Genomic DNA, 26,526 nt, shown 5'->3' with positions numbered 1-26,526 from the left:
TTTCCTTTCTTATAAAAAATCTTTAATAAAAATAGCTATCTACAGAGCAGGTAATAAAACAGATGCTTCTAGCTTAAATTCCCTTCCCCCAGCCAGGCACAGAGGTAAAGCAGATACTTCAGGTGGCTCTGGCTAATGGAAACTGAGACTCAGTTTTCAATAGAAGATAGGAAAAATCACATTTTTTATGCTACCTCTATAGTTGATTCTCCTCCTTTCAAACTCATGGAGTAAAACACTTAGCTAGGTGACAACCTGTTTTACACATCCCTATATAAAACTAAATGGATTCATAGGGTAGCAAAGACATTTGTAGGAAGTTGGTGGCCACGGTGTTCACACCCTGACAGCTACAGGGAGACGAGGGACAGAATCCTACCCTCAGACCAGCTGATGAGGCAGGAAAAGGTGCAAGGACAAAGGATGAGAAAGGTTTCCAGGTGGGGCCTGCCACAGTTGCGTGTGCGGGTGGTCCTGGGAAGGGCAGTCACAGGCATTCACCATATCCTCCAGACTCCAATGAGAACACCCCCTTGCCCTAATATCCCAGGAGCCTCTTGGCTTCTTCACTTTGAGCCTGAAGGGTCTCGCTGGCGTATTTCTGAAGCAGTTCCATTTTCTTCCTTCGCACAAGGGCCTCTTCAATCTGTGGACACCAGAGTAAAGGACTCACTCCTCAGCACGGCATCCAGCCCCTGCCCTGCCTGGCCCAGCCCGGGCGATATCAAGAAGCCAGACTTTCACTATACTTACACCCAGAATGGTCTGTTACACCCAACCCATTCCCACTGGGACCATGTGAACAAAAGCATGTGTTTGTCATTTCCACCTAGAGCAGAGTCCTGCCTTTTGTGGATCCTGCACCCTTTCATGAGCACAGAACTTTGGGTCGCCCAGTGGAACTGAAAGGTCCAGAATACAAAGGAAGGCACTGAGAGAGCCTGCCCTGGAGGAGCAGCCTCAGTCCTGGCCACACCCCACCCCAGCGGCTCTCAGCTTCCGTCCTACCTCCTGCTGTGATGGCACGGGAACATGAGCGATGAACTTCTGCTGCCCATCCTCTCCTGCCTTCTCCATGCTGCCTTCCTCATCAGACTACAAACAGAGACAGAGATCATCATAGGAAACTAGGTACATGAATGTAGATATCTCAGTAAAATATACCACTCTTAAGCTGTTTGAAAGCAAAGGAATGCAGAAGTCTCCTACTAACACAAGAAGACACGCAAGATGAGTTATTAAAGAGAAAAGGCACAGAATGCTGTTTTACATATGGAGAGAAAGTAGGACAGAAACTATAAGCAGCAGTGAAAAGTTGGTGGACAGTAGGTATAGAAAAGAGAATCATGGGCTGGGAAGGTGGCTCAGTGGTAGAGCGCTTGCCTTGCTTGCATGAGGCCCTGGGTTTGATTCCTCAGCACCACATAAGCAGAAAAAAATAAAAGGCCCAAAGTGGTGCTGTGGCTCAAGTGGTAGAGCAATCGCCTTGAGCTGAAGAGCTCAAGGACAGTGCCCAGGCCCAGAGTTCAGGCCCCATGACAGGACTCCCAAAAAAGAAAAAAAGAAAAAAACAAAACAAAACAGAGTCTTTGGCTGGGCACCAGGGGCTGATGTCCGTCATCCTAGCTACTCAGGAGGCTGAGATCTGAGAATTGAGGTTCAAAGCCAGTCCAGGCAGGACAGTCTGTGAGACTCATCTCCAATAAACCACTAGAAAACTGGAAATGGTTCTGTGGCTCAAGCGGTAGAATGCTCACCTTGAGCTGAAGAACGCAGGAATAGCACCCAAGCCCAAAGTTCAAGCCCCAAGACCGACAAAAAAAAAGAGAGAATTTTTGTTGAATATCTTTTCATTTTTGAACCTTGTGAATATATATTTTTAAAATTTTAAATGAAAAAATATACTATCAGAAAGAAAGATCAATTTTTACCCATGCATGGCTGGGCATCAGTGGCTCACACCTGTAATTCTGTTACTCAGGAGGCTGAGATCTGAAGATTGTCAAAACCAGCCCAGGCAGGGCTGGGAAGGTGGCTCAGTGGTAGAGTGCTTGCCTTGCATGCATGCAGCCCTGGATTCAATTCCTCAGCACCACATATGCAGAAAAAAAAGCCGGAAGTGGCGCTGTGGCTCAAGTGGTAGAGCACTAGCCTTGAGGTGAAGAGCTGAGGGACAGTGCCCAGGCCGAGTTCAGACAGAAAAGTCCATGAGACTCTTATCTCCAATTAACCACCAAAAAGCCAGAAGTAAAGGAATGGCTCAAGGAACAGTACCCAAGCCTTGACTTCTAAACCCCAGGACCAGCACAAAAACAAAACAGGAAAGCCTGTTCTGTTAACACTAAACACATTTGCCCTATAGCCTGGAAATTTCACATTGTGTGTAAACAATGCAACTCTATTTGCAGGAGCTGCAAATGGCCCTTAAACAAACCATGCCCATCAGACCCAAGAGTATCAGGGTGCCTTGGAAATAGGAACAAACTATGCATCAGATATGAGAGCACAGTTCATTACCTGACTCTGAAATGGTAACCCCTGTGTGTGAGTGTATATAATAGAATGGTGGAAACATTAGACTGTCAGAGCAATCCTGGACAGGACTGCATCTATAAGTCATAGTCAAGTCCTATTTCCTTCTGGGCATGTGCATGTGAGTGTGTCTCCTGGGCAAGTGCATGTATGTGAGTGTCTCTTGGGCATGTGTGTGTGTGTGTGTGTGTGTGTGTGTCTCCAGGGTATGTGTGTGTGTGTGTGTCTCCTGTGCATGTGCTTGTGGGTGTGTCTCCCAGGCATCTGTGTGTGTGTCTCCTGGGCATCTGTGTGTGTGTCTCGGCATCTGTGAGTGGGTGTGTCTTCTAGGCATGTATGTGTGTGTGTGTGTGTGTGCGCGCGCGCACGCACGTATATCTCCTGGGCATGTGTTTGTGTGTGTGTGTGTCTCTTGGGCATGTGCATGTGTCTCCTGGGCATGCGCGTGTGGGTGTGTCTCCTGGGCATGTATGTGTGGGTGTGTCTCCTGGGCATGTGTGCTTGTGGGTGTGTCTCTGAATCTGTGAGTGGGTGTGTCTCCTGTGCATATATCTCCTGGGCATGTGTGTGTGTGTGTGTGTGTGTGTGTGTGTGTGTGTGTGTGTGTGTGTGTGTGTGTGTGTGTGTGTGTGTCTCCTGGGCATGTGCGTGTGTCTCGGCATCTGTGAGTGGGTATGTCTCCTGGGTATGTGTGTGTGTGTGTGTGTATCTCCTGGGCATGTGCGTGTGTCTCTGCATCTGTGAGTGGGTGTGTCTCCTGGGTATGTGTGTGTGTATCTCCTGGGCATGTGCGTGTGTCTCTGCATCTGTGAGTGGGTGTGTCTCCTGGGCGTGTGTGTGTGTGTCTGTGTGTGTGTGTGTATCTCCTGGGCATGTGCGTGTGTCTCTGCATCTGTGAGTGGGTGTGTCTCCTGGGTATGTGTGTGTGTGTGTATCTCCTGGGCATGTGCGTGTGTCTCCGCATCTGTGAGTGGGTGTGTCTCCTGGGCGTGTGTGTGTGTGTGTGTGTGTGTGTGTGTGTGTGTGTGTATCTCCTGGGCGTGTGCGTGTGTCTCAGCATCTGTGAGTGGGTGTGTCTCCTGGGTATGTATGTGTGTGTGTATCTCCTGGGCATGTGTATGTGTGTGTGTCTCCCAGGCATCTGTGTGTGGGTGCGTCCCCTGTGCATCCGCATGTGTGGCTACTGTGCTCTGTATACACCTGGCTTGTGGTGGCTACTAATGAAGTACCTACCTCAGAATAAGCAAGTATCCCATCTAGAAAAATCCTCCTGGGCCACACTGCCACCCTACTTCAGACCTCCACTGATCATCCTCAGGGTCAACTGGACCAGAGTGGGAGTCCAGTCTGCTCTATATATCCTCAGTGACAGTAATGAACCTCTCCTGGCCTGAGGCCTTACTCGTGGTGTTGGGATAGCCCCTCACATGGGATCCCCACCCCCACCCAGCTTCACTCTGGACCTGTCCAGACTCCCCTCCTGTTCCAGCCCTGCTTCCATCTGTGACATGGGCAGGTCAGACCGCTACCAGCAGAGGGACTTCCACAGGGTTCATACTCCCACGTTAGCTCATTCGGGGGGACTAATCTTCTAACCAAGAAAATTATAACTGGCTGCAAACTCTCAGGGCAGTCCTTTATGGAACCCTCCCTGTGATCCTCAGAGGAATCATCACAGACATCCTGCAAGGGTAAAGACTGTGTCTAAGTCGGCTTCTTGCCTAGTATCCTTTGTAGCTTGGAGCAGAGGGCAGTGAGTGCCAGACAGAACCCATGCCAGTACCTCCTCCTCAGTGACAGCATAGATGTTGATCTCCTCTTCCTCCTCCTCCTCTTCCTCTTCTTTTTCGCCTCTTGCCAGCCGAGCCTCTCTCTCTGCTTTCCATTTTTCTACCAGCTCAGCTCTGACTGAAGACAAGGGAAATGGAAGCTGTTTATTCCAGTCTCCAAAAACCTTTCACCACTAGCTTAGAAAGGTCAAGGCTTTCCCTCTGAAAAGAAAAATCTGATTTTGTCCTGGGGTTGGAAGAGGCCAGGAGGGGTAGACTAGTCCTGGGGTAGGAAGAGGCCAGGAGGGGTAGTCTAGTCCTGGGGTAGGAAGAGGCCAGGAGGGGTAGTCTAGTCCTGGGGTAGGAAGAGGCCATGAGGGGTAGTCTAGTCCTGGGGTAGGAAGAGGCCAGGAAGGGTAGTCTAGTCCTGGGGTAGGAAGAGGCCAGGAGGGGTAGTCTAGTCCTGGGGTAGGAAGAGGCCAGGAAGGGTAGTCTAGTCCTGGGGTAGGAAGAGGCCAGGAGGGGTAGTCTAGTCCTGGGGTAGGAAGAGGCCAGGAGGGGTAGTCTAGTCCTGGGGTAGGAAGAGGCCAGGAAGGGTAGTCTAGTCCTGGGGTAGGAAGAGGCCAGGAAGGGTAGTCTAGTCCTGGGGTAGGAAGAGGCCGCCAGGAGGGGTAGTCTAGTCCTGGGGTAGGAAGAGGCCATGAGGGGTAGTCTAGTCCTGGGGTAGGAAGAGGCCAGGAAGGGTAGTCTAGTCCTGGGGTAGGAAGAGGCCGCCAGGAGGGGTAGTCTAGTCCTATAGCATCTCTAGCTACTACTGTAGGACAGCTTTTTGGAATGTCACCCACATGAGCAATCTTGTAAGGAACACTAAGGTGTTCCTTACAATGTGTGTGCTTTGCATAAAGGTGACGCCTACTCATAGGAACCCTACCTTGATTTCCATCAATAAACACTGGTGGTATGTAAAGCACAACCAAAAACTGCTAGCATGAGCACCTTCAATGAAGACCATTGTGGAACAAATCCAGGTGACCTCCTGGCTGGCAGCGACAAGCCAGAGACAGTTCTGCAGCCTCCCCGCCTGCTGTCCTAGCCCCAGCATGGTCCTGACCGCTGCCCGACTTGCAGGTCAGACCACTGCTATTCCTCTGAAGACCCTCAGCAGTAAAGGAAACCCCTTCTGGCATAATGAACTATTGAAACCCTGGTTTCAAAAGAGAAAACAGAAAACATCTGTAATGAAGCCCTGTGGACCTACGTTTCTTTTCATATTCTTGCTCCAAAGGCACAATAACACCATCATCTTCATCTAGGTAACCATAGTATTCAAAATCAATTGCCTTCATCAGCTCAGCACGTGTCTTTCTGGGAGGAGGAAGAGCTAAAATAAACAGTGGTAACTCAGCTGATTCACAGATAAATCAAATCTTCAGACATACAAGGCATCATGGTCATTTCATCATATGGTCAGAAGAGTATCATGAAACAAGGATCTGTAGCATGCATGGGACTGAATAAATGGAAAAACCTCTTTAAAACTCATGTTTTAGCCGGGCACTGGTGGCTCACGCCTATAATCCTAGCTACTCAGGAGGCTGAGATCTGAGGATCTCGGTTCAAAGCCAGCCCGGGCAGGAGAGACCGTGAGACTCCTATCTCCAATAAACCACCAGAAAACCGGAAGTAGCGCTGTAGCTCAAGTGGTAGAGTACTCACCTTGAGCTGAAGAGCTGAGGGACAGCGCCCAGGCCCAGAGTTCAAGCCCCATGACCGACCAAAACAATAAATTAATTAATCAAAACAAAACAAAACAAAACTCGTGTTTTGGTTCAATTAGTACCTTTAAAAGGAGTCTATCCTCAGGTGGTAGAGCGCTAGCCTTGAGCTGAATTGCTGAGGGACAGCGCCCAGGCCCAGAGTTCAGGCCCCACGACCAGACCCAAAAAATAAATAAATAAATAAATAAATAAATGAATAAATAAAAAAATAAAAATAAAAGGAGTCTATCCAGTTGGGAATGTAGATCAGGAGTAATAGAATGCCTTTTGGCTCAAGGCCCTGTGTTTACTCCCTAGCACTGCAAAAACAAACAAACACAACCTATCCTAATCTTGAAAAGGCAGCTGGAAATGTAGCTGAGTAGTAAAACATGTTAGCCAACCCAAAGTCCTAGGTTCAATCCCTAGAACCTAACACTCCTGCAAAAGAAAAAAAAAAAAGAGAGAAACCCTCTAAGTTCACAGCAAAGCTCCATGGATACAGATGTTCACTATAGCACATTTATGTAACAGTGAAAAACTGGAATAATCTAGAACGAAGTCTCAGATGTGCATGGGATGAGATACTCTGGACCTCTACAATACAGGAAATGTCATAATGTCAAATAATAAAGGAAGCCATAAGCAAGCAAACAAGGGAGAGATGGTCCAGAGTAAGGGTTACAATCAGAATATTTAAGCAATCCTTTTTCTTGTTTTAGTTTCATGTGACAGGGTAAGTATGATGGATGAAGAAGCCAGCCCAGAGAGGGCCTTCACATAGCCCCACTGAGATAGAAAACACATCCACATGGAGGGATTTTACTCAATAGTGTTCAACAACTTGAGTTACAGCTCTACCTCAACATTTTGGTGGTTAATTGGAGTTAAGAGTCTCACAGACTTCCCTGCTGAGCTGGCTACAAACCAAGATCCTCAGATCTCAGTCTCAGAATAACTAGGAATATAGGTATGAGCCACTAACTGCTAACCACTAACTACTTTTGATATCAGGAGATTAATTCACTCCTCTCAGTCTTAATCTACGGGAATTTACAGAGGTTAGTAATTGGAGATATACATACATACATCCTACATAGTTGGCTCAGAGCTCTAATTCTACAGGGAACGGCTTACTAATGCAGTTAGAGAGCTGGGCTTTAGCTCAGATGAGACCCTGTTTCATCCCCAGTACCACCAAAAGGCAAGAAAACAATTTTGATTCAATCAAAATCTATTTCACTCAGTTCTGGGAAATTTGCTTGAAATGCCAGGGTAGAAGGCAGTGTCCTGTTGCTGAGAGGACAAGATACAAGCAGATAATGAGTTACTTCCTCCATATATGGGAAAAGCAACTTACAACATAGGAAACACAGAGAAATGTAGTCTGAACTGAGCAACTTCTGAAAAAAAAACTTTTCCTGGGGTTTTCTGTGAGCCAATAAGCCAATAAACCAATAATTTACTTAGGTCTAAGTAAACTGAAGTGAGTCTGGCCCCGGCCATGGGTGAAACATGCGTGTGGAAGGGAGCACGCAAAGTAATCAGTTATGGTCCCAGTCACCTCTGGGGACAGAGTCAGGGGGGTGAGGTCCAGACCTACCTGGACATATACAGCCAGACAATGGCTCAAAAACCAAAAACCTATTGTGTAGCAAAGAAAAAGGGAGGAAGAGCACCTATCACATATTATATATATTTAAATTACGGATAGAGCCTTATAAAACTTCACAAATGAGTTACTTACGTTCTTTTTCAAACAGCTCTCTAACACCAGGTAAATCCTTTGCTGCTCCAAAGTACTTGTAACCTCGGTTTCCTGGGACTTCTTTCCCTTCATGATCCAGCATTTTAGGACCAACTTTCTTATTAGGGAGGAAAAAGAGAAAACGAATCTTGATTCATAAATCTATTTCTATGCTTGAAAATATGTTTTGAGATGTTAAATATCAGTGCTCAGCCCACTTATGTACCTTTTAAGGCTTTAAAATACAAATATCTAACTGTAGGAGGTTCTAAATGAATTATGACATACACTAGTAGGATTATTAATTTCACACCTATAAATGTCAATTCTTGCCAGGTACTAGTGGCTCGAGCATCTAATCCAAGCTAAGGAAGTGGCGATATGAAGCTTTCAGTTCAAAGCCAGCCCAAGCAGACAAATCCAAGAGACTCTTACCTCCAATAAATCAGCAAAATGCTAGTTACAGGTGTGGAGCAAATGTCAGAGCTCAGCCTTTAGTGAAAAAGCTAAGCAACAAGCTGGGCACCAGTGGCTCACACATATGTAATCACAGCTACTCAGGAGACTGAGATCTGAGGATCTTGGCCCAAGCCAGCCCAGGCAGGAAAGTCCACGAAACTCTTATCTCCAATTAACTACTAGAAAACTGGAAGTGGCATTGTGGCTCAAATGGTAGAATGCTCACCTTGAGCTGAAGAGCTTGGAGACAGCACCCAGGCCCAGAGTTCAAGCCCCACCACCAACCAAAAAAAAAAAAGTTAAGCAACAGTGGAAAGCTACACACACGTGCACACACACAAAAGGTAGATCTTATTAAATTCAAATGTTGACTCAGTAAAACATTTTTTATTTTAATTAATTAATTTATTTTTTGTCCGTCAGGGGCTTGAGCTCTGGGCCTGGAAGCTGTCCCTCAGCTCTTCAGCTCAAGGTGAGCGCTCTACCACTTGAGCTACAGCGCCACTTCCGGTTTTCTAGTGGTATATTGGAGATAGGAGTCTCACGGTCTTTCCTGCCCGGGCTGGCTTTGAACCGAGATTCTCAGAGCTCAGCCTCCTGAGTAGCTAGGATTATAGGCATTAGCCACCGGCGCCTGGCCTCAGTAAAACTTTTTTTTTTTTTTTTGGGGGGGGGGGTCTGGTCGTGGGGCCTGAACTCTGGGCCTGGGCACTGTCCCTCAGTCTTCAGCTCAGGCTAGTGCTCTACCACTTGAGCCACAGCGCCACTTTCGGCTTTTTTTTCTTTTTGCTTATGTGGTCCTGGGGAATCGAACCCAGGGCCTCATGCATGCAAGGCAAGCACTCTACCACTGAGCCACCTTCCCAGCCACTCAGTAAAACATTTATGAGTCAGGCACCAGTGCTCCACACATGTAATCCTAGCTACACAGGAGGCTAAAATCTGAGGATCATCGTTTGAAGCCAGTCCAGGCAGGAAAGTCTATCAGACTCTTAGTCTCAATTAACACTAAAAGTCAGAAAATGGAGCTGTGACTCAAACAGTAGAGCACTAGCCTTGAGCACAAAAGCTCAGGGACAGTACTCAGGCCTTGAGTTCAAGCCCCAGGATTAGCATTAAAAAAAAATTTGTGTGTGGCAATTTAACAAAAGACTAAGAACAATCACAAACCACCTAAATAATAGACAAATGAGATACATTGAAAAGAACAAACAAATCTATTAAAAAACAATAACTATAGAGTGTGTAACTGTTGGGCAGGGCCTGTGGTAGAGAGAAAATCCTAAAAAGGGCATTACTAGGAAATGCAAAGAAAGGCCCAAGATACTGAAAGAAAATAAAGGATATATAGCAGGATATTAAATAAAATTGTTATCTACTATTTTTTTCCAACTTTCTGAGCTAAAAACTTTTTATTTTTTGCTGGTCCTGGGGCTTGAGTTTGGGGTCTGAGCTTTGTTGCGCGAAGCTAGCACTCTACTACGAAATGGCTCCACTTCTGGCTCCTTTTTGGTAACTGAATGGAGGTAAGACTCACAATGGTCTTTCCTGCCACCTGCTCCAGCTGGCTTCCAGCTGAAATCCTCCAATCTTAACCTCTTCAGTAGTGTGAGTCACCAGTCGGCCAGGATTACAGGGATGAGCCACCAGAGCCAGCTCAAAACCGTTTTTTGTTTTGTTTTGTTTTATGGTTGGTCATGGGGCTTGAACTCAGGATCTGAGTGCTGTCCCTAAGCAATTTTGTTCAAGGTTAGTGCTCTTCCACTTTGGGCTATGGCTGCACTAATCACAACATTTTTTTAAATGATACAAATAATTCTTTATTGACATGAAAACTGTTCCTGATACACTGTTAAGAGAATAAGCTGAGCCGGGCCCTGGTGGCTCACACCTATAATCCTAGCTACTCAGGAGGCTGAGATATGGGGATTACTGTTCAAAGCCAGCCCAAGCAGGAAACTCCGTGAGACTCTTATCTCCAATAAACCTCTAGAAAACCGGAAGTGGTACTGTGGCTGAAGCAGTAGAGCGCTGACCTTGAGCTTAAGAGAGCAGGGACAGAGCCCAAGCCCAGAGCTGAAGCCCCAAGACCACCAAAAAAAAAAAAAAAAAAGCAGGCTGGGAACGTGGCTTAGTGATAGAGTACTCGCCTAGCATGCATGAAGCCCTGGGTTCAATTCTTCAGTACCACATATACAAAAAAAGCTGGAAGTGGCGCTGTGGTCCAAGTGGTAGAGAGCTGGCCTTGAGCAAAAGAAGCTCAGGAATAATACTCAGACTCCTAAGTTCAAGCCCCAGGACTGGCCAAGAGAGACAGAAAGAGAAAGAAAGAAAAAGAGAGAAAGAGAGAGAGAGAGAGAGAATAAGCATATAGTTAAGAATATGAACTAATTCCGAAAAAAAAAAAAATACACACATACACGCCTGGAAGAATACCTAGAACGATAAATAGCAAATGTTCATATTACTTATTTTCTGTGTGGTAGAAAATATAATACAAAAAATATAAATGTAACCGGGCGCCAATGGCTCGCGCCTGTAATCCTAGCTACTCAGGAGGCTGAGATCTGAGGATCATGGTTCAAAGCCAGCCCTGGCAGGAAAGTCTGTGAAACTCTTTATCTCCAATAAACCACCAGAAAATCGGAAGTGGCACTGTGGCTCAAGTGGTAGAGTGCTCGCCTTGAGCTGAAGAGCTCAGGGCCAGTGTCCAGGCCCAGAGTTCAAGCCCCACGACCAACAAAAAAGAAAAGAAAGATAGGTATGTCTACATATATTTTGTTGTTGTTGTTGTTGTTTTTTGGTCAGTTGTGGGGCTTGAACTCTGGGCCTGAGCGCTGTCCCTCAGCTCTTCAGCTCAAGGCCAGCACTCTACCACTTGAGTCACCGCGCTACTTCCGGTTTTCTGATGCTTAACTGGAGAGAAGAATCTCACAGACTTTCCTGCCCGGGCTGGCTTTGAACTTTGATCCTTAGATCTCAGCCTGAAGCTAGGAATTCAGGCGTGAGCCACCAACACCTGGTCTATCTTTCTTTTCTGTACTAGGGATTGAACCCAAGGCCTCATTCTTGCTAGACAAGTGCTCTATTACTTGAGTCATCACGCCAGTTCTTTGGGGATATTTTGTTTCAAAATCTTACTAACTTTGACCAGACTGCCTTAAACTCACACCTTCTGAATAGTTGGGATTAAAACTAATATGTAATCACACTCAGCTAATGTGTACTTTTTATACTATCTACATATTGTAATGTTATGTAATAAAAGTTACCATTTTGAAAAAAAGGAAAAACTGTGACCCAAATTTTACATAAAGGGATTATGATCTCATGATGACATTCGTCAAGAAAAACTGGAAGCGGCTAGGTTATATAGCTCAGTGGTAGGTAGCTAGAATGTGAAAGGTTAGGTATAGTTCAGTACTAGAATACTTATTTAGCATGTGAAAGTCCCTGGATTCCATACCTAGCATAACAAAAAAAATAAAATGAAAAAAAAAAAAAAAAAAAAGGAACTGGTGGCTCATACCTGTAATCCCAGCTATTCAGGAAGCTAAGATCTGAGGATCTCGGTTCAAACCTAGCCAGGGCAGAAAAGTCCCTGTTAGACTCTTACCTCCAATTAACCACTCAACAACTAGAAGTAGAGCTATGGGCTCAAAGTGGTAGGGTGCTCTACCTGAGCAAAAGAGCTCAGGGACAGTGCCCAGGTCCTGAATTCAGGCCCCATGACCGACCAAAAAAAAAAAGGTGGGGGAGGGGAAATAATAAACACTAAAAGCCGTTGGGTGCGCTCATCCCTGTAATCCTAGCTATGCAGGGGGCTGAGAGCCAGAGGATCACAGTTCAAAGTGAGCATAAGCAGAGAAGTTCATGAGACTATCTCCAGTTCCCTATAAAAAGCCTGGACAGAACTGTGGTTCAAGTGGTAGAGTCAGCAGTAAGCATATAAACCAAGCAAGAGCATGAATTCCCCAGTACCAGCATAAGCATGTATGTACTCACACAAACACACCCAAATGGAAGGAAATATTCAAACAGCTGCACCTGTTGGTAGGATTGTGACTGAATGTGGTTCTACTTCTTTGTACCTTTTTGAATCTATAAAAATGTAGGAAATACAAATATAAAATGCTTAAAGAAGTGGAAGGAGCCCGGCACCAGGGGCTCAGGCCTGTCATCCCAGCCACTCAGGAGGCTGAGATCTGAGGATCACGGTTCAAAGCCAGCCCAAGCCAGCCCGGGCAGGAAAGTCCATGAGACTCTTTATCTCCAATAAACCACTCAGAAAATCGGAAGTGGCACTGTGGCTCAAGTAGTAGAGCACTAGTCTTGAGCTGAAGAGCTGAGAGACAGTGCCCAGGCCCAGAGTTCAAACCCCACGACCAACCCCCCACACACACACACCACTGAATGTGTGATAATTAACCTTGATTAAAAACGTAACTGGACTGAGAAACACCCAGATTAAGCCAGGCAGTAGTAATCCTAGCTACTTAGGAGGCTGAGATCTGAGGATCAAGATTCAAAGACAGTCCAGGCAGGAAAGGTCATGAGACTCTTATTTCCAACTAACTACCAAAAAAGCAGAAATAAAGTTGTGGCTCAAGGGGTAACGCTCTAGCTTTGAGCAAAAAAGCTCAGAAATAGCACCCAATCCCTGAGTTCAAGCCCCAGAAACAGCACCAAAAACAAAACAAAACCTAGGCACATTAGTAAAGAACAGCCCTGGTATGTCTCTAAGAGATTTCCTAGGACAAATTACCTAAGTTGGGAATCACACCCTGAGTGTGGCGACACCATCTCACTGAGGCGGGGGCTTCCCCGGCACAGAAAGAGAAAGGAGAATGCCTTTAGGTGTGGGTATCCTCTCTGCTTCCAGCAGCCATTATGTGAGGACTGCTCTGTACACAATCTCTACCTGATGAGCCAAACAGACCCTCTCCCTCATGGTACCCTCTCAGGTCTTCCTCCTTGAGATATTTTCTCAGGTATTCTGCCACAGCAACAGAAGTCTGCCTGACACAGGACTTAAGAATATATTTTAGGGGCTGGGAAGGTGGCTCAGTGGTAGAGCGCTTGCCTTGCATGCCTGAGGCCCTGGGTTCGATTCCTCAGCAAAAAGAAAAAAGCCGGAAGTGGTGCTGTGGCTCAAGTGGTAGAGCACTAGCCCTGAGCTGAAGAGCTGAGGGACAGCGCCCAGGCCCAGAGGTCAGGCCCCATGACTAGACTCCCAAAATATATATATATATATATATATATATATATTTTTTTTTTTATTTGTCAGACCTGGAGCTTGAACTCAGGGTCTGGACACTGTCCCTGAGCTGCTTCTTTTGCTCAAGGTTAGCACTCTACCCCTTGAGCCACAGCGCCACTTCTGGCTTTTTCTGTTTATGTGGTTCTGAGGAATCGAACCCAGGGCCTCATGCATGGGAGGCAAGCATTCTACCACTGATCCACCTTCCCAGCCCTATTTTATTTATTTATTTATTTATTTATAAATACATCTGAGGCAGATTTTCATGATTATTAATAAACTAGTATTACTTTAAAACAGTCTACAGAAAAAGAGAATCTCCATCACAGACTGCTGAAGAGGTTACGTAATGACCCAGGTGATGCCCCACTGGGGCCTAGAACAGAACCAGACCGCGGGTCTGTCAGGAAGACCTCTCCACTGTCATGGGTACCTCAGCCTGACGACGTCTGTGCTATTCACCACACACAGACTTCCTGCCTAACAATCTACAACCCACTAGTTTCAACGGCTCAGGGTACATGAGTGGAACGGGGTAGGGTCTCAGGCATGGGTCCATTAGTGGCTCATTATGTCAATGAAGCAGTCACAATTGTCAACTTTTAAATATCAAAATGTAGCAGAATAGAAAATATCAAAGTACATCACACATAGCAATTTTTAATACATTTTTGTGTGTGCTGGGTTAGAATGAGTGCATAAGCCTGCATAGTTATATGTTTCACAATAGTTTATGATCATTTATTTTTTATTTAATTTTTTAATTGTCTTTGCTGGTCCTGGGGCTTGAATTCAGGCCTGGTCTCTGTCCTTGAGCCTCTTTGTGCTCAAGGTACACTACCACTTGAGCCACAGCACCGCTTCCCACTTTCTGCTGTCTTATTGGAGATACAAATATTTTTAAAAGAGCCGGGTGCCAGTGGCTCACACCTGTAATCCTAGCTACTCAGGAGGCTGAGATCTGAGAATCTTGGTTCAAAGCCAGCCCGAGCAGGAAAGACCGTGAGACTCCTATCTCCAATAAACCACTAGAAAACCAGAAGTGGTGCTGTAGCTCAAGTGGTAGAGCGCTCGCCTTGAGCTGAAGAGCTGAGGGACAGCGCGCAGGCCCAGAGTTCAAGCCCCATGACCCACAAAAAAAAAATTATTTTTTTTTTTTTTTGGGTCTGGTCGTGGGGCCTGAACTCTGGGCCTGGGCGCTGTCCCTCAGCTCTTCAGCTCAAGACTATCACCCTAGCATTTGAGCCACAGCACCACTTCCTGCTTTTTCTGCTTATGTGGTGCTGAGGAATCGAACCCAGAGCCTCATGCATGCAAGGCAAGCACTCTACCTCTGAGCCACCTTCCCAGCCCATCCGTAACAATTTTTCAAAGCTATCCTGCCTGCTTTAAGGCCTATGCTTTCAAATTATACCTCCAGTCCACTCTCTCTCTTGCGCGTAACACGTGCACGTGTGTGCAGACGTGTATGAACCTATGGTGAGACCTCATGCGCACAGGTTTCTCTGCTTACACATGGTACTCTACCACCTGAACCACCCCTCCCATTCCTGTTTTGCTAAATAACCGTGGAGATAAGAGTCTTGACAATCTGTCTACCAGACCGGCTTCAAAGACCCTCAGACCTCAGCCTTCTTCACCTACACTCTGCATACATGTCCTACTCACATGTAACAGAGGCGCTACCAAGTGGCTTTAGCTTCCTGCAGGAAGCTTAGCAAGGCTTCGGGATGTGCAGAGCTGGGTGAATCTGCCACACACTCACGAGCTGGCCCCAACGGGAATAGAATGGTGGCTTACTTACTCCATAATCAGGGCCGCCAAGTTCTTTTATCCGCACCTCCCAGTGTCCTTTTTCTCTTAACAGCTTATTGATCTCATCATTCAGGTCTCGAATTCGGAATTCACCTAAACCAGCTAGAAGGCAGAAATGTTAATATCATTTCTTCAAAATGAATGTTGACACCCTAACACATTCTTACTTTCCTACTTTCAAAATGAATGTTGAGGGGCTGGGAAGGTGGCTCAATGGTAGAGTGCTTGCCTCGCATGCATGAGGCCCTGGGTTAGATTCTTTAGCACCACATAAGCAGAAAAGGTTGGAAGTGGTGCTGTGGCTCAAGTGGTGGAGAGCTCGCCTTAAGCTGAAGAGCTGAGGGACAGCGCCCAGGCCCAGAGTTCAGATCCCACGACCGACCAAAAAAAAAAAAAAAAAAAAAAAAGAATGTTGACAGCCCCAAATGTATGTACTACATAAAAATAGAATTTAAATTGAAAAGAAAACCACAACTAGACAAACAAACTAAAAAGCAATTAGAGAATATTACACACAGGACAAAAAAAAAAATCCCTAACAAAAAACTTCATTAGCAAGCCAGGCACCGGTGGCTCACGCCCGTAATTCTAGCTACTCAGGAGGCTGAGATCTGAGGATCATGGTTCAAAGCCAGCCTGGGCAGGAAACTCCAAGAGACTCTTATCTCCAATAAACCACTAGCTGAAATGGAGTGCTGAAGTGTGCTGTTTGTGGTAGGCAGGGTCTGGACACAGCCAGGAATCCACCAAAGAGGATGGTGGTGACCACTGACGGGCTGAAAGGAAGCACACAGGCTCTTGCCAGGGGCAATCTGAACCCAGCAGAGTTGACCAGCTAATGGAGATGGATAGGAAATACTCCTGGAAATGAACAAGTGGGAACTACATGGAGCCAGGAGCTTATCTATATCTTATGGTAGCAGTTTACATGGTTATGTAAGTGTAAGCTGAGAATGGGTTCATTTTATCCTAGATAAACTCCGTAGAAAAGGAGTGCATTGTGGTGTGTGCCTTAACTCTAAACTGTTTGGGAGGCTAAGCAGAAGGACTGCTTGAGCTCATGAATTTGAGGCCAGCCCAAGTCACAAAACAAGTAACAAGCTAAGAGCTGGTGACTCATGCCTTAAAAAAAAAAAAAACCAGCATACGCAGGACTGGGGAACCACTTAAATGATGGCGAGTACTTGCCTAGCAAACCTCAATACCATAAAAAAAAAACAAAAAAACATGCGTGCGTATGTGTACATCTTATAATTTTTTAACCATTAACTTTGTGTTATTATAAAGGTGATGTACAGGGGCTGAAAAGGTGGCTCAGTGGTAAGAGTGCTTGCCTTGCATGCACGAGGCCCTGGGTTCAATTCCTTAGCACCCCATAAGCAGAAAAAGCTAGAAGTGGCGCTGTGGCTCAAGTGGTAGAATGCTAGCCTTGAGCTGAAGAGCTGAGGGACAGCGCCCAGGCCCAGAGTTCAGGCCCCATGACAAAAAAATAAAAATAAAAATAAAGGTGATATACAGAGGGGATAGTTACGTAAGTCAGGCAATTAAATTAGTACATTTCTTTCTTGCCAATGTATATCTTATAAATAATATATAAATATATGTAAGTATATATATGTATGTATGTGTACACACACACACACACACACACACACACACACACACACACACACACAGAGGGCAGGAGAGGAAGAGGGGAGAAGGAGAGAGGGAAGGGGGAGAGAGAGAGAGAGAGAATGAACCTGAGCACGAGCACCAGGCACCAGCGGCCATGCCTAGAATCCTAGTTGATACTCAAGAAGCTGAAATCTGAGGAGCAAGATTTGAACCCAGCCCAGAAAAGTCCATGAGACTCTTATCTCTAATTAACCACCAAAAAGCAGGAAGTGGATCTGTGGTTCAAGGGGTTAAGTGCTAGCCTTGAGCAAAACAACTCAGGAATGGTACCTTGGCCCAGAGTTCAAGCCCCAAAACAAGCACAAAACATGGGGCTGGGAAGGTGGCTCAGTGGTAGAGCACTTGCCTTGCATGCATGAGGCCCTGGGTTCAATTCCTCAGCACCACATAAGCAAAAAGAAAAATAAGCCGGAAGTGGCGCTGTGGCTCAAGTGGTAGAGTACTAGCCTTGAGCTGAAGAGCCGAGGGACAGTGCCCAGGCCCAGAGTTCAGGCCCCACGACCGGAGCAAAAAAAAAAAACAAGCACAAAACATACACAGACACACATATACACACACAACAGACTGTTTGCAGTTGCAGGGTGATAACAATAGGAAGCAGGAGGGTGAATGGAGAGGGTAATAGGTTAAAGCACTTTGTATGCATGTAGGAAAACAGAATAATGAAACCCGCTGTTTTAAATGAGGGTGGGAAGGGTAGGGGAAAGTGATGGAGGGGGTGAGATTGGTGAGGCTTTGTTAGAAGTGTTGTCAGGTGCTCTTCTCTGTAACTGTCAGTGAGGTCAGACTGACCAATAGCATTATTCAGCTCTTTGTATCCTTCCAGTTCTCCTGTTTGTCATACTGATTACTGAGAGAAGTGCTGGAGTCCCCAGTCTAAGTGTAGAAGTAAGAATCACATTAAAGAGACAAGTTAGCTTACCATTCTGAATCTGAGCTACTTTTTTTGAGATCTCTCCAATGATCTATTAAAAAAAAAAAAAAAAGTAAATAGGAGTTCATTTTCAAGACTTTTTATGTCTGAAAGTACAAGAAAACTGTATTTTAAAAGTACTAGTTAAGGGCTGGGAAGATGGCTCAGTGGTAGAGCGCTTGCCTTGCATGCCTGAGGCCCTGAGTTCGATTCCTCAGCACCACATAAGCAAAAAGAAAAAAGCCGGAAGTGGCGCTGTGGCTCAAGTGGTAGAGTGCTAGCCTTGAGCTGAAGAGCTGAGGGACAGCACCCAGGCCCAGAGTTCAGGCCCCACGACTGGACCCCCCCCAAAAAAAAAGTACTAGTTAAAAACACTTAAAATTCTGATTTATTTATTTAGTCAGTTGTTGGGCTTGAACTCTGTCCTCAACACAAAGCTTTAAAGCAGGTACCAGAAACCCTCATTTAACAGATGAGAAAAATAAAAGCTTACAGGTAGCACTGCATTTGTTTTGTTTTGTTTGGGGGGCGGGGGTGGCCAGTCATGAAGCTTTAACTCTGGGCCTGGGCGCTGTCCCTCAGCTATTCAGCTCAAGGAGAGTGCTCTACCACTTGAACCACAGCGCCCCTTCTAGTTTTCTGGTGGTTAATGGAAGATAAGAGCCTCAGGGTCTTTCCTGCCCGAGGTGGCTTTGAACCTAGAGCCTCAGATCTCAGCCTCCTAAGTAGCTAGGATTACAGTCATGAGCCACCAGTGCCCAGCTTAGAATTCTGACTTAAGAGCTATTTATATAAAAAGAAGCAACCACATGCTTGTTAATTCTATTTAGATCAGATTTACCCAGAATATACCTGTCGTCTCCACTTCTCTGCTTTGGGCAACTCTGTACATTCTGAAGCAAGGAAAGGTCTTCGTTCCTAAGAAATATAATATTACATGTTTCTACTATGCTAGTTATAAGCTTATGTATCACTCCATTCCACATGACCCTCAGCCACACAAACACAAACATTCACTGCACTGCACCTAATACAGGGAAATGGTGGATATTATCTAGTTAAAAAAAAAAAAAAAAACCCAAATGATTAAATAGCAGTGGCCCACATCTGTAATCCTAGCTATTCAGGAGGCTAAAATCTGAGGATAAAGGTTTGAAGCCAACCAAGCCAAGAAAGTCTGAGACTCTTATCTTCAATTTACTACCAAAAAGCCAGAGTGGAGCTGTGCCTAAAGCAAAAAACCTAAGGAGTAGCAGCCAGGCCCTGAGTTCAAGTCCCAGTAAGGGCAAAAAAAAAAAGGCTAAATAAGTCACATTTTATCTATTTCATGGTATATTTGTACTATCTTAAGAAATTATAGCTGTGTTAAAAATAAACATGTAAATATGGAACACATATACACGTGCATGTATAAGAAATTTTTTAAAATCAAACGTCTATTAGAGCTGGACACTGGTAGCTCCCACCTATAATCCTAAATACTCAGGAGGCTGAGATCTGAGGATTATGGTTCAAAGCCAGCCAGGGCAGGGAAAGTCTGTGAAACTCTTAGCTCCAATTAACTACAAGAATTATGGCTCAAGTAGGAGATTGCTAACCTTGAACAAAAGATGCTAGGGACAGTCCCAGGCCCTGAATTTAAGCCTCAGGACAGGCAAAAAAAAAAAAAAAAGAGCCCAGAGATAGCGCGCAGGCTGCAAGTTCAAGACCCAGTACCAGCAAACACAGGTGCATGCACGCACACACACACACAAATTATTAGGAAATAATAATAAACAGAGAAAAGAGCATGTGGCATATGGGAAGACAATCAAGTCAGCCATCCTACACCATCATCAGCCATCTTCTTCATTACAGAACTTGGCCTTGGATTTAAGTGAGAACTGGATGGCTTTCTGATTAGTATGCCTCCTTTATGTTTCCTGTAAGGTTACAATGCCTATGATTTAGTGCCCAAAGCAGAAAGAAAAACATCTAAAAGTTGAATACTGTCCTTAATCTTACTGAGTCTCCATGATTTTATAGTATTTCATCTGGTCCTACATCCCACTCTTTTCCTTTTATTGAACATCGAATAATCTCACTACTTCCACTACGGAAAGGATTACCTGGAGTTCAAGGGAGCAGCCTCTTTTAAGAGTATCAGCCTTACAGACAGGAAGATTTGGATTGCAAGCTCTACCTAAGGAATTTCACTGCATTTCTCTTGATACTTTGCAATTTATGAGGAAGATTTACACCAACCTTCACTTTTCCCTCTTCCAACTGGGCTTGGCGAAATCTTGCTAAGGCCGTCCTACCAGGGACATAAAAGACTCCATTAGATCCTGTTCACAGATTTCTCAGCACCCAGTTCTTAATAGGGTAGACCTACTCATAACCGTATTTAAGATCATATAAATAGCAGAAACTAGGGTTAGGAGGTGTGGCTCAAGTGGTAGGGAGCCTGCCAAGCAGGCAAAAGCATCAGATACCAATTTGGAGTCCCAGTCTCAGACAAAAAGAAAAAACAAAAGGCAGAAATTAAGAGTATATGAAGTGTTGGTTGTCCAGGCCTATAATTCTAGCTACTCAGGAGACAGAGATTGAGAATCACAGTTCAAAATCAACCCAAACAGACATATCAAAAACCTCTTATTTCCAATTAATAAACAAAAACACAGAAGCAGAAGTGTGGCTCACGTGGCAGAACACCAGCTATCTACTTACACTGCATTCCAGACCTACTGGAAACTATAGATAAGAGTATGTTACGTCAGTGCTGTTGGTGGCTCCTGCTATAATCCTAGCTACTCAGGAGGCTGAGATATGAGGACCACGGTTCAAAGCCAGCCCGGGCAGAAAAGTCCAAAAGACTCTTATCTCCAATTAACCACCAGAAAACTAGAAGTGGTGCTGTGGCTCAAGTGGCAGAGCACTCGCCTTGCACTGAAGAGTGCAGGGACAGATCCCAGGCCCAGAGTTCAAGTCCCACTACCAAAAAAAAAAAAAAAAAAAAGTACTGTGGTGAGAAATATATCCAAATATTAAAAATTAATATCACAGGGCCCCAGATGTCTGCCTGACACCATTCACAGGTAAATAAGCATTCGTTCAATATACTTTCTAGAAGGTGCCAGAAAACGTTTATGGGGAAAACAAATGGAAAAGTATGGGAATCTTTTTTTTTCATTCCGTTGTGAGGCTTGAACTCTGGGCCTGGGCGCTGTTCCTCAGCTCTTCAGCTCAAGGCTAGCACTCTACCATCTGAGACACAGCACCACTTTCAGTTTTCTGATGGTTTATTGGAGATAAGTCTCAGGGAGGGGCTGGGAAGGTGGCTCAGGGGTAGAGGCACTTGCCTTGCATGCCATGAGGCTCTGGGTTCGATTCCTCAGCACCACATAAGCAAAAAGAAAAAAGCCGGAAGTGGCGCTGTGGCTCAAGTGGTAAAGTGCTAGCCTTGAGCTGAAGAGCTGCGGGACAGCGCCCAGGCCGAGTTCAGGCCCCACAACTGGACCCCAAAAAAAAGTCTCAGGGAAGCCACACACTGGTGTTTCATGCCTGTAATTCTAGCTACTGAGGAGGCTGAGATGAGGATCACAGGTTCAAAGCCAGTTCAAAGCCAGCCCTGGCAAGGAAAGTCCATGAGACTCTTATCTCCAATAAACCACTAGAAAACCAGCAGTGGGGCTGTGGCTCAAATGGTAGAGGGCTCGCCTTGAGCTGAAGACCTGAGGGACAGCGCCCAAGCCCAGAGTTCAAGCCCCACGACCAACAAAAAAAACAAAAAAAAACAAAAAAACTCCAGTCTCAGGTACTTTCCCACCCAGGCTGGCTTTGAACAGCAATCCTCAGACCTCAGCCTCCTGAGTAGCTAGGATGACAGGTGTGAGCCATGGGCACGCAGCTCCAGAATGTTAACACATACAAACCCTTTCTCACGAGTAATGTACCAAAAGAACCAAATATTAGGACTGGGAAGGTGGCTCAGTGGTAGAGTGCTTGCCTTGCATGTCTGAGTCCCTGGATTCAATTCCTCAGCACCACATAAGCAAAAAGAAAAAAGCCAAAAGTGGCGCTGTGGCTCAAGTGGTAGAGTGCTAGCCTTGAGCTGAAGAGCTGAGGGACAGTGCCCAAGCCCAGAGTTCAGGCCCCACAACCGGACCAAAAAAAAAAAACAACCAAATATTAGAAATTCTTGGGTGTTCATTAAGTTACATAAAAGTTTAGCCAGCCAAATACTGGTGACTCACACCTGTAGTCCTAGCTACTCAAGAGGCTTAGATTTGAAGATCAGAGTTCAAAGCCAACCCATCCAGGAAAGTCCTAAGACTCATCTCCAATTAGCCACCAAAAAGTTGGAAGTGGTGCTATGACTCAAGTGGTAAAGCATTAGCTTTGAGGAAAACAGAAATAAAAACTTCAGAGATAGCACCCAAGCCCTGAGGTTCAAGTGCCAGGGCCACAAAAAAAGTTTTAACAACAAAAAAAGTTTGATACTTACATGGCCTTTTCTGCATTTCGGGCCTAAAACAAGAGAAAAGAGAAGAAAAATGCTCATGTTTAGAATACTTTTCTTGTGCCATTTATTTATTTATTTATTTTGGGTCCATTATGGGGCTTGAAATCTGGGCCTGGGTGCTGTCCCTGAGCTCTTCAGCTCAAAGCGAGCACTCTACACTTGAGCCATAGCACTATTTCCAGTTTCCTGCTGGTTAACTGAAGATAAGAATCTCACGGACTTTCCTGCCTGGCCTGGCTCTGAACTGAGATCCTCAGATCTCAGCCTCCTGAGTAAGTAGGATTATAGGGGTGAGCCACTGGCACCCAGCTTCAATTTACTTTTTAGTGAGAGGTTTTACAAGGATAATGATTGTAAAGTTTTTAACAGAATGCTTTACTTACTATATGAACAACAATACCAAAAAAAGAAAAGTATGTCCAGGCAGGTGTTGGTGTACACCTGTAATCCTAGCTATGCAAGAGGCTGAGATCAGAAGATTATGGTGTGAAGTCAGCCCACAGAGAACAGTCTATCTCGAAAATAACTAATAGGGCTGGGAATGTGGCTTAGTGGTTGAGTGTTTGCCTCGCATGTATGAAGCCCTGGGTTCAATTCCTCAGTACCACATACACAGAAAAAGCCAGAACTGGCACTGTGGCTCAAGTGGTAGAGTGCTAGCCTTGAGCAAAAGAAGCTCAGGGACAGTACACAGGCCCTGAGTCCAGCCCTAGTACTGGCAAACAATAAAAATAATAAACAAAATAACTAGCAAAAATTGGCTAGAAAAGCATGTCTCTAGTGGTAGAGCACCAATCAAGCAAGCAAGCTAAGTGGATACAAGGCCCTGAGTTAGAATCCTGCTTCATGACCAAAAAAAAAAAGAAAAAGCCCAAATCCTTATGACATATACTGCTCTTTCCTCTACTTCAATTCTTTTTTTTTTTTTTTTTTTTGGGTCCGGTTGTGGGGCCCGAACTCTGGGCCTGGGCGCTGTCCCTCAGCTCTTCAGCTCAAGGCTAGCGCTCTACCACTTGAGCCACAGCGCCACTTCCAGCTTTTTTCTTTTTGCTTATGTGGTGCTGAGGAATCGAACCCAGAGCCTCATGAATACAAGGCAAGCGCTCTACTACTGACCACCTTCCCAGCCCCTCTACTTCAATTCTTTACTCCTGAATAGTTTCATTCACCTAGATCTTGCTAAGTCCCACTCCTTCAAATTTTACCTATATCACCACCATCCAGATGAGAAGTTCTGCACCCCTTCTTCCCAACCAGGCTGGAGGCCTCCATCTAGGTTATACTTACCCCACACCACAATTGTCTATTATCTGCAAGTGGAATTTAGGGGAGAAAAAAATCCCAAGACTGGCTTTTGCAAAGTGACTTTTAAGTGCTGTTACTAGTGTCAAGTCAGTTACTTCATAGATCATGTTTTCTGGGTTGGGTTATGTAGGATATAGCAAAAGAGTTCTTACAAAATGACACTTTTCTCCCTGTTCTTCCACACCTTCACTGAGAAGTGGTCTCTCCAAACCTGTTTCCCCATCTTTACACTAGAGATCCTATTTCTTTTTTTTTTTTTTTTTTGGCTCTTTTCAGTTTATTGCATGAAGGAGTTACACTAGTCCAAGTTAAAAGCGGACCCCAAATGGTTACATTATACAAGCTGTGAGGTTTTTATTTTTTATTTTTTTATTTATTTATTTTTTGGTCCGGTCATGGGGCCTGAACTCTGGGCTTGGGCGCTATCCCTCAGCTCTTCAGCTCAAGGCTAGCACTCTACCACTTGAGCAACAGCGCCACTTCCAGCTTTTTTCTTTTTGCTTATGTGGTGCAATCGAACCCAGGGCCTCAGGCATGCAAGGCAAGCGCTCTACCACTGAGCCACCTTTCCAGCCCAGCTGTGAGGTTTTTAAACTTGTGACAAGGGACAGAAGGGAAATTCTACTCATTGCAAGGAAATCCTCACTTAAAAGCTTCAGTGAGCCATAAGCACTTTAAACCCATGAACCTTCAGCTGATCATCTTTAGCCAGTCCAATTTCTACCAGGAACTGGCATATGTTCTTGGCGCTGGTCACCCTGTAACTGAATTACTTCTCCATATTCTGGATGCTCAATTACAGTACCATTGCAGACAAATTTCTTCTTAAACGCCTTCACTAGTTTTTTTATGGTAATCATCAGCGATCCCTTGGACAGTAGTAAGGGTCTTCCTGCCGTTTCTCTGTTGAATTCTTTTTTTTTTTTTTTTTTTTTTTTTTGGGTCCGGTCGTGGGGCCTGAACTCTGGGTCTGGATGCTGTCCCTCAGCTCTTCAGCTCAAGGCTAGCGCTCTACCACTTGAGCCACAGCGCCACTTCCGGCTTTTTTCTTTTTGCTTATGTGGTGCTGAGGAATCGAACCCAGGGCCTCATGCATGCAAGGCAAGCACTCTACCACTGAGCCAACTTCCCAGCCCCTCTGTTGAATTCTTATATGGATATAATCCTCAGTGCCAGCAGGAAGCAGGTCATCACCCTTACTTGCATCAGCAAAGGGGTCGAAAGAGTGGAGGTTCTGGATAGCGGACATACAATGTCCTTTTCCTCGGTGGAAGCGGCCTGCGGAAAGCGGCTGCGGGGAAAAGGGGGGGGGGGGGAACGGAGCCTCGGGAAGCGAGGGGACTCAAGGGGGAGGCAGCTGAGTCTCGGCGGCGGCTCAGTGACTGGGGTAGAGATCATATTTCTTATCTCACAGAAATGTGATAATTCTAAGGTCCATTCCTGGATGATGAGCAGACCGCACCCAATACCTGTATACCTAGAAGAGGTCACATCTGCAGCCCCTGAGGTCTCATCTGGAGCTGATGTGGCCACACCTTTCTCTCACCTGGTCCTACTTCCCTTTACCTGGACACACCTCTCCCTGCCTCTACCCTAGATAAGGCCTAACCCAGGGCCAGACACTCTCTTTGCCAGCTGCTTGGAGTGCCAACCTGGCCTGGTCCCAGCAGGTCTATTGAATAAACCTACCCCTGACCTGAATACCACGTGCGTGGTATGGTTCTTACTCGGCTACCTCTTTTTTAAAAACCTAACAATTAGTTAGGAATGTTGCTTAGTGGTAGAGTCTAGCATGCATGAAGCTCTGGGTTTGATTCCTGAGTACCACAAAAAACAGAAAAAGCCAGAAGTGGTGCCGTGGCTCAAGAGGTAGAGTGCTAGCCTTGAGCAGAAGCTCAGGGACAGTGCCCACACCCTGAGTTCAAGCACCAGGACTGGCAAAAAAGAAAATAAATGGGATAACTTAATGAGACCAATATGCATAAAAATGCCAGGCATGTAGTTTATATACATCAAAAAGAAGTTCAACCTGAGTCTCCCTCCAGATTCTCCCTTTCAACCAACACAGAAAGGCACTTGATAGCGGCTGGGTGAACAAACTAACTGGTGGCCCCTTCTGCACTCGCACCCGGGGTCGCAGCGGCGCCCGTCGCGCGCGGTAAGGGCTCCCCGCGCACTGACCCTCCCTCCCGGTCCCCCCCTTCCCACTCACCATGGCGCGCAAGGTGCAGCCGGAGGTCTCGCTGCCCCAGGCCCAGCAACTCACGCTTCTCAGAGTCGCCTCACCAGGAACCGGAAACAGCGGGACCGGAAGCAAGGCTCAGTAAGCGGAGGCGACATGACGTTGCGTGCGTAAGGCCCTTGGAGGCGTGGCAAAGCTACGCCCGCGCAGCCGGCTGGGGCCTGCTCTGCTCCCGCGGGAACGAGCGTCGTGGAGGTCGGCACGGCCGCCCCGCCCCGCCCCGCGGGAGGGCCACGCCCGTCCTCGCCCGGGGCGGGGCTCCGCTCGGGGTGGAGGTGCTGAGTCACTGGTCCGCTGCCCGCCCGCCCGCCCCGGTGAGCACCGACCGACCGCAGTGTCTTCAGGGGCGGGCCGCGGGCCGGGCTGCGCAGCTCCGGCTCGGAACCTCACCGCCAGGCGCGCCGCCCGCGTGGTCTCCGGACGGTAACCCCCGGCCCCCCCCCCCCCGCGTGGTCTCCGGACGGTGACCCCCGCCCCCCCCCCCGCGTGGTCTGACGGTGACCCCCGCCCCCCCCCCGCGTGGTCTCCGGACGGTGACCCCCGGCC

General features: G+C 46.2%; 1 protein-coding gene across 2 annotated transcripts; it reads right to left on the bottom strand.

The window, feature by feature from the left end:
- On the bottom strand, positions 1-26,056 carry LOC138806621 (pre-mRNA-splicing factor ISY1 homolog). Of its 2 annotated transcripts, XM_069992054.1 has the most exons (11): positions 25,951-26,056; positions 22,416-22,438; positions 20,174-20,225; positions 18,782-18,847; positions 17,939-17,981; positions 15,329-15,441; positions 7,806-7,923; positions 5,560-5,682; positions 4,316-4,440; positions 1,009-1,095; positions 1-646 (listed from the first exon to the last, which is right to left on the bottom strand). In XM_069992054.1, the coding sequence occupies exons 1-11, from the start codon at positions 25,951-25,953 to the stop codon at positions 539-541; spliced, it is 861 nt and encodes a 286-aa protein (XP_069848155.1). In that variant the 5' UTR covers positions 25,954-26,056; the 3' UTR covers positions 1-538. The 2 variants fall into 2 exon arrangements, with proteins under 2 accessions (XP_069848155.1, XP_069848156.1); XM_069992055.1 differs by lacking the exon at positions 5,560-5,682.
- Between the last annotated feature and the right edge of the window lie 470 nt (positions 26,057-26,526).

This window comes from Dipodomys merriami, unplaced genomic scaffold (genome assembly GCF_024711535.1).
Source record: "Dipodomys merriami isolate MVZ:Mamm:240054 unplaced genomic scaffold, mDipMer1.0.p SCAF_401, whole genome shotgun sequence".
NCBI classification, from domain to species: Eukaryota; Metazoa; Chordata; class Mammalia; order Rodentia; family Heteromyidae; genus Dipodomys; species Dipodomys merriami.
This window is presented reverse-complemented; position numbering and strand designations above follow the sequence as displayed.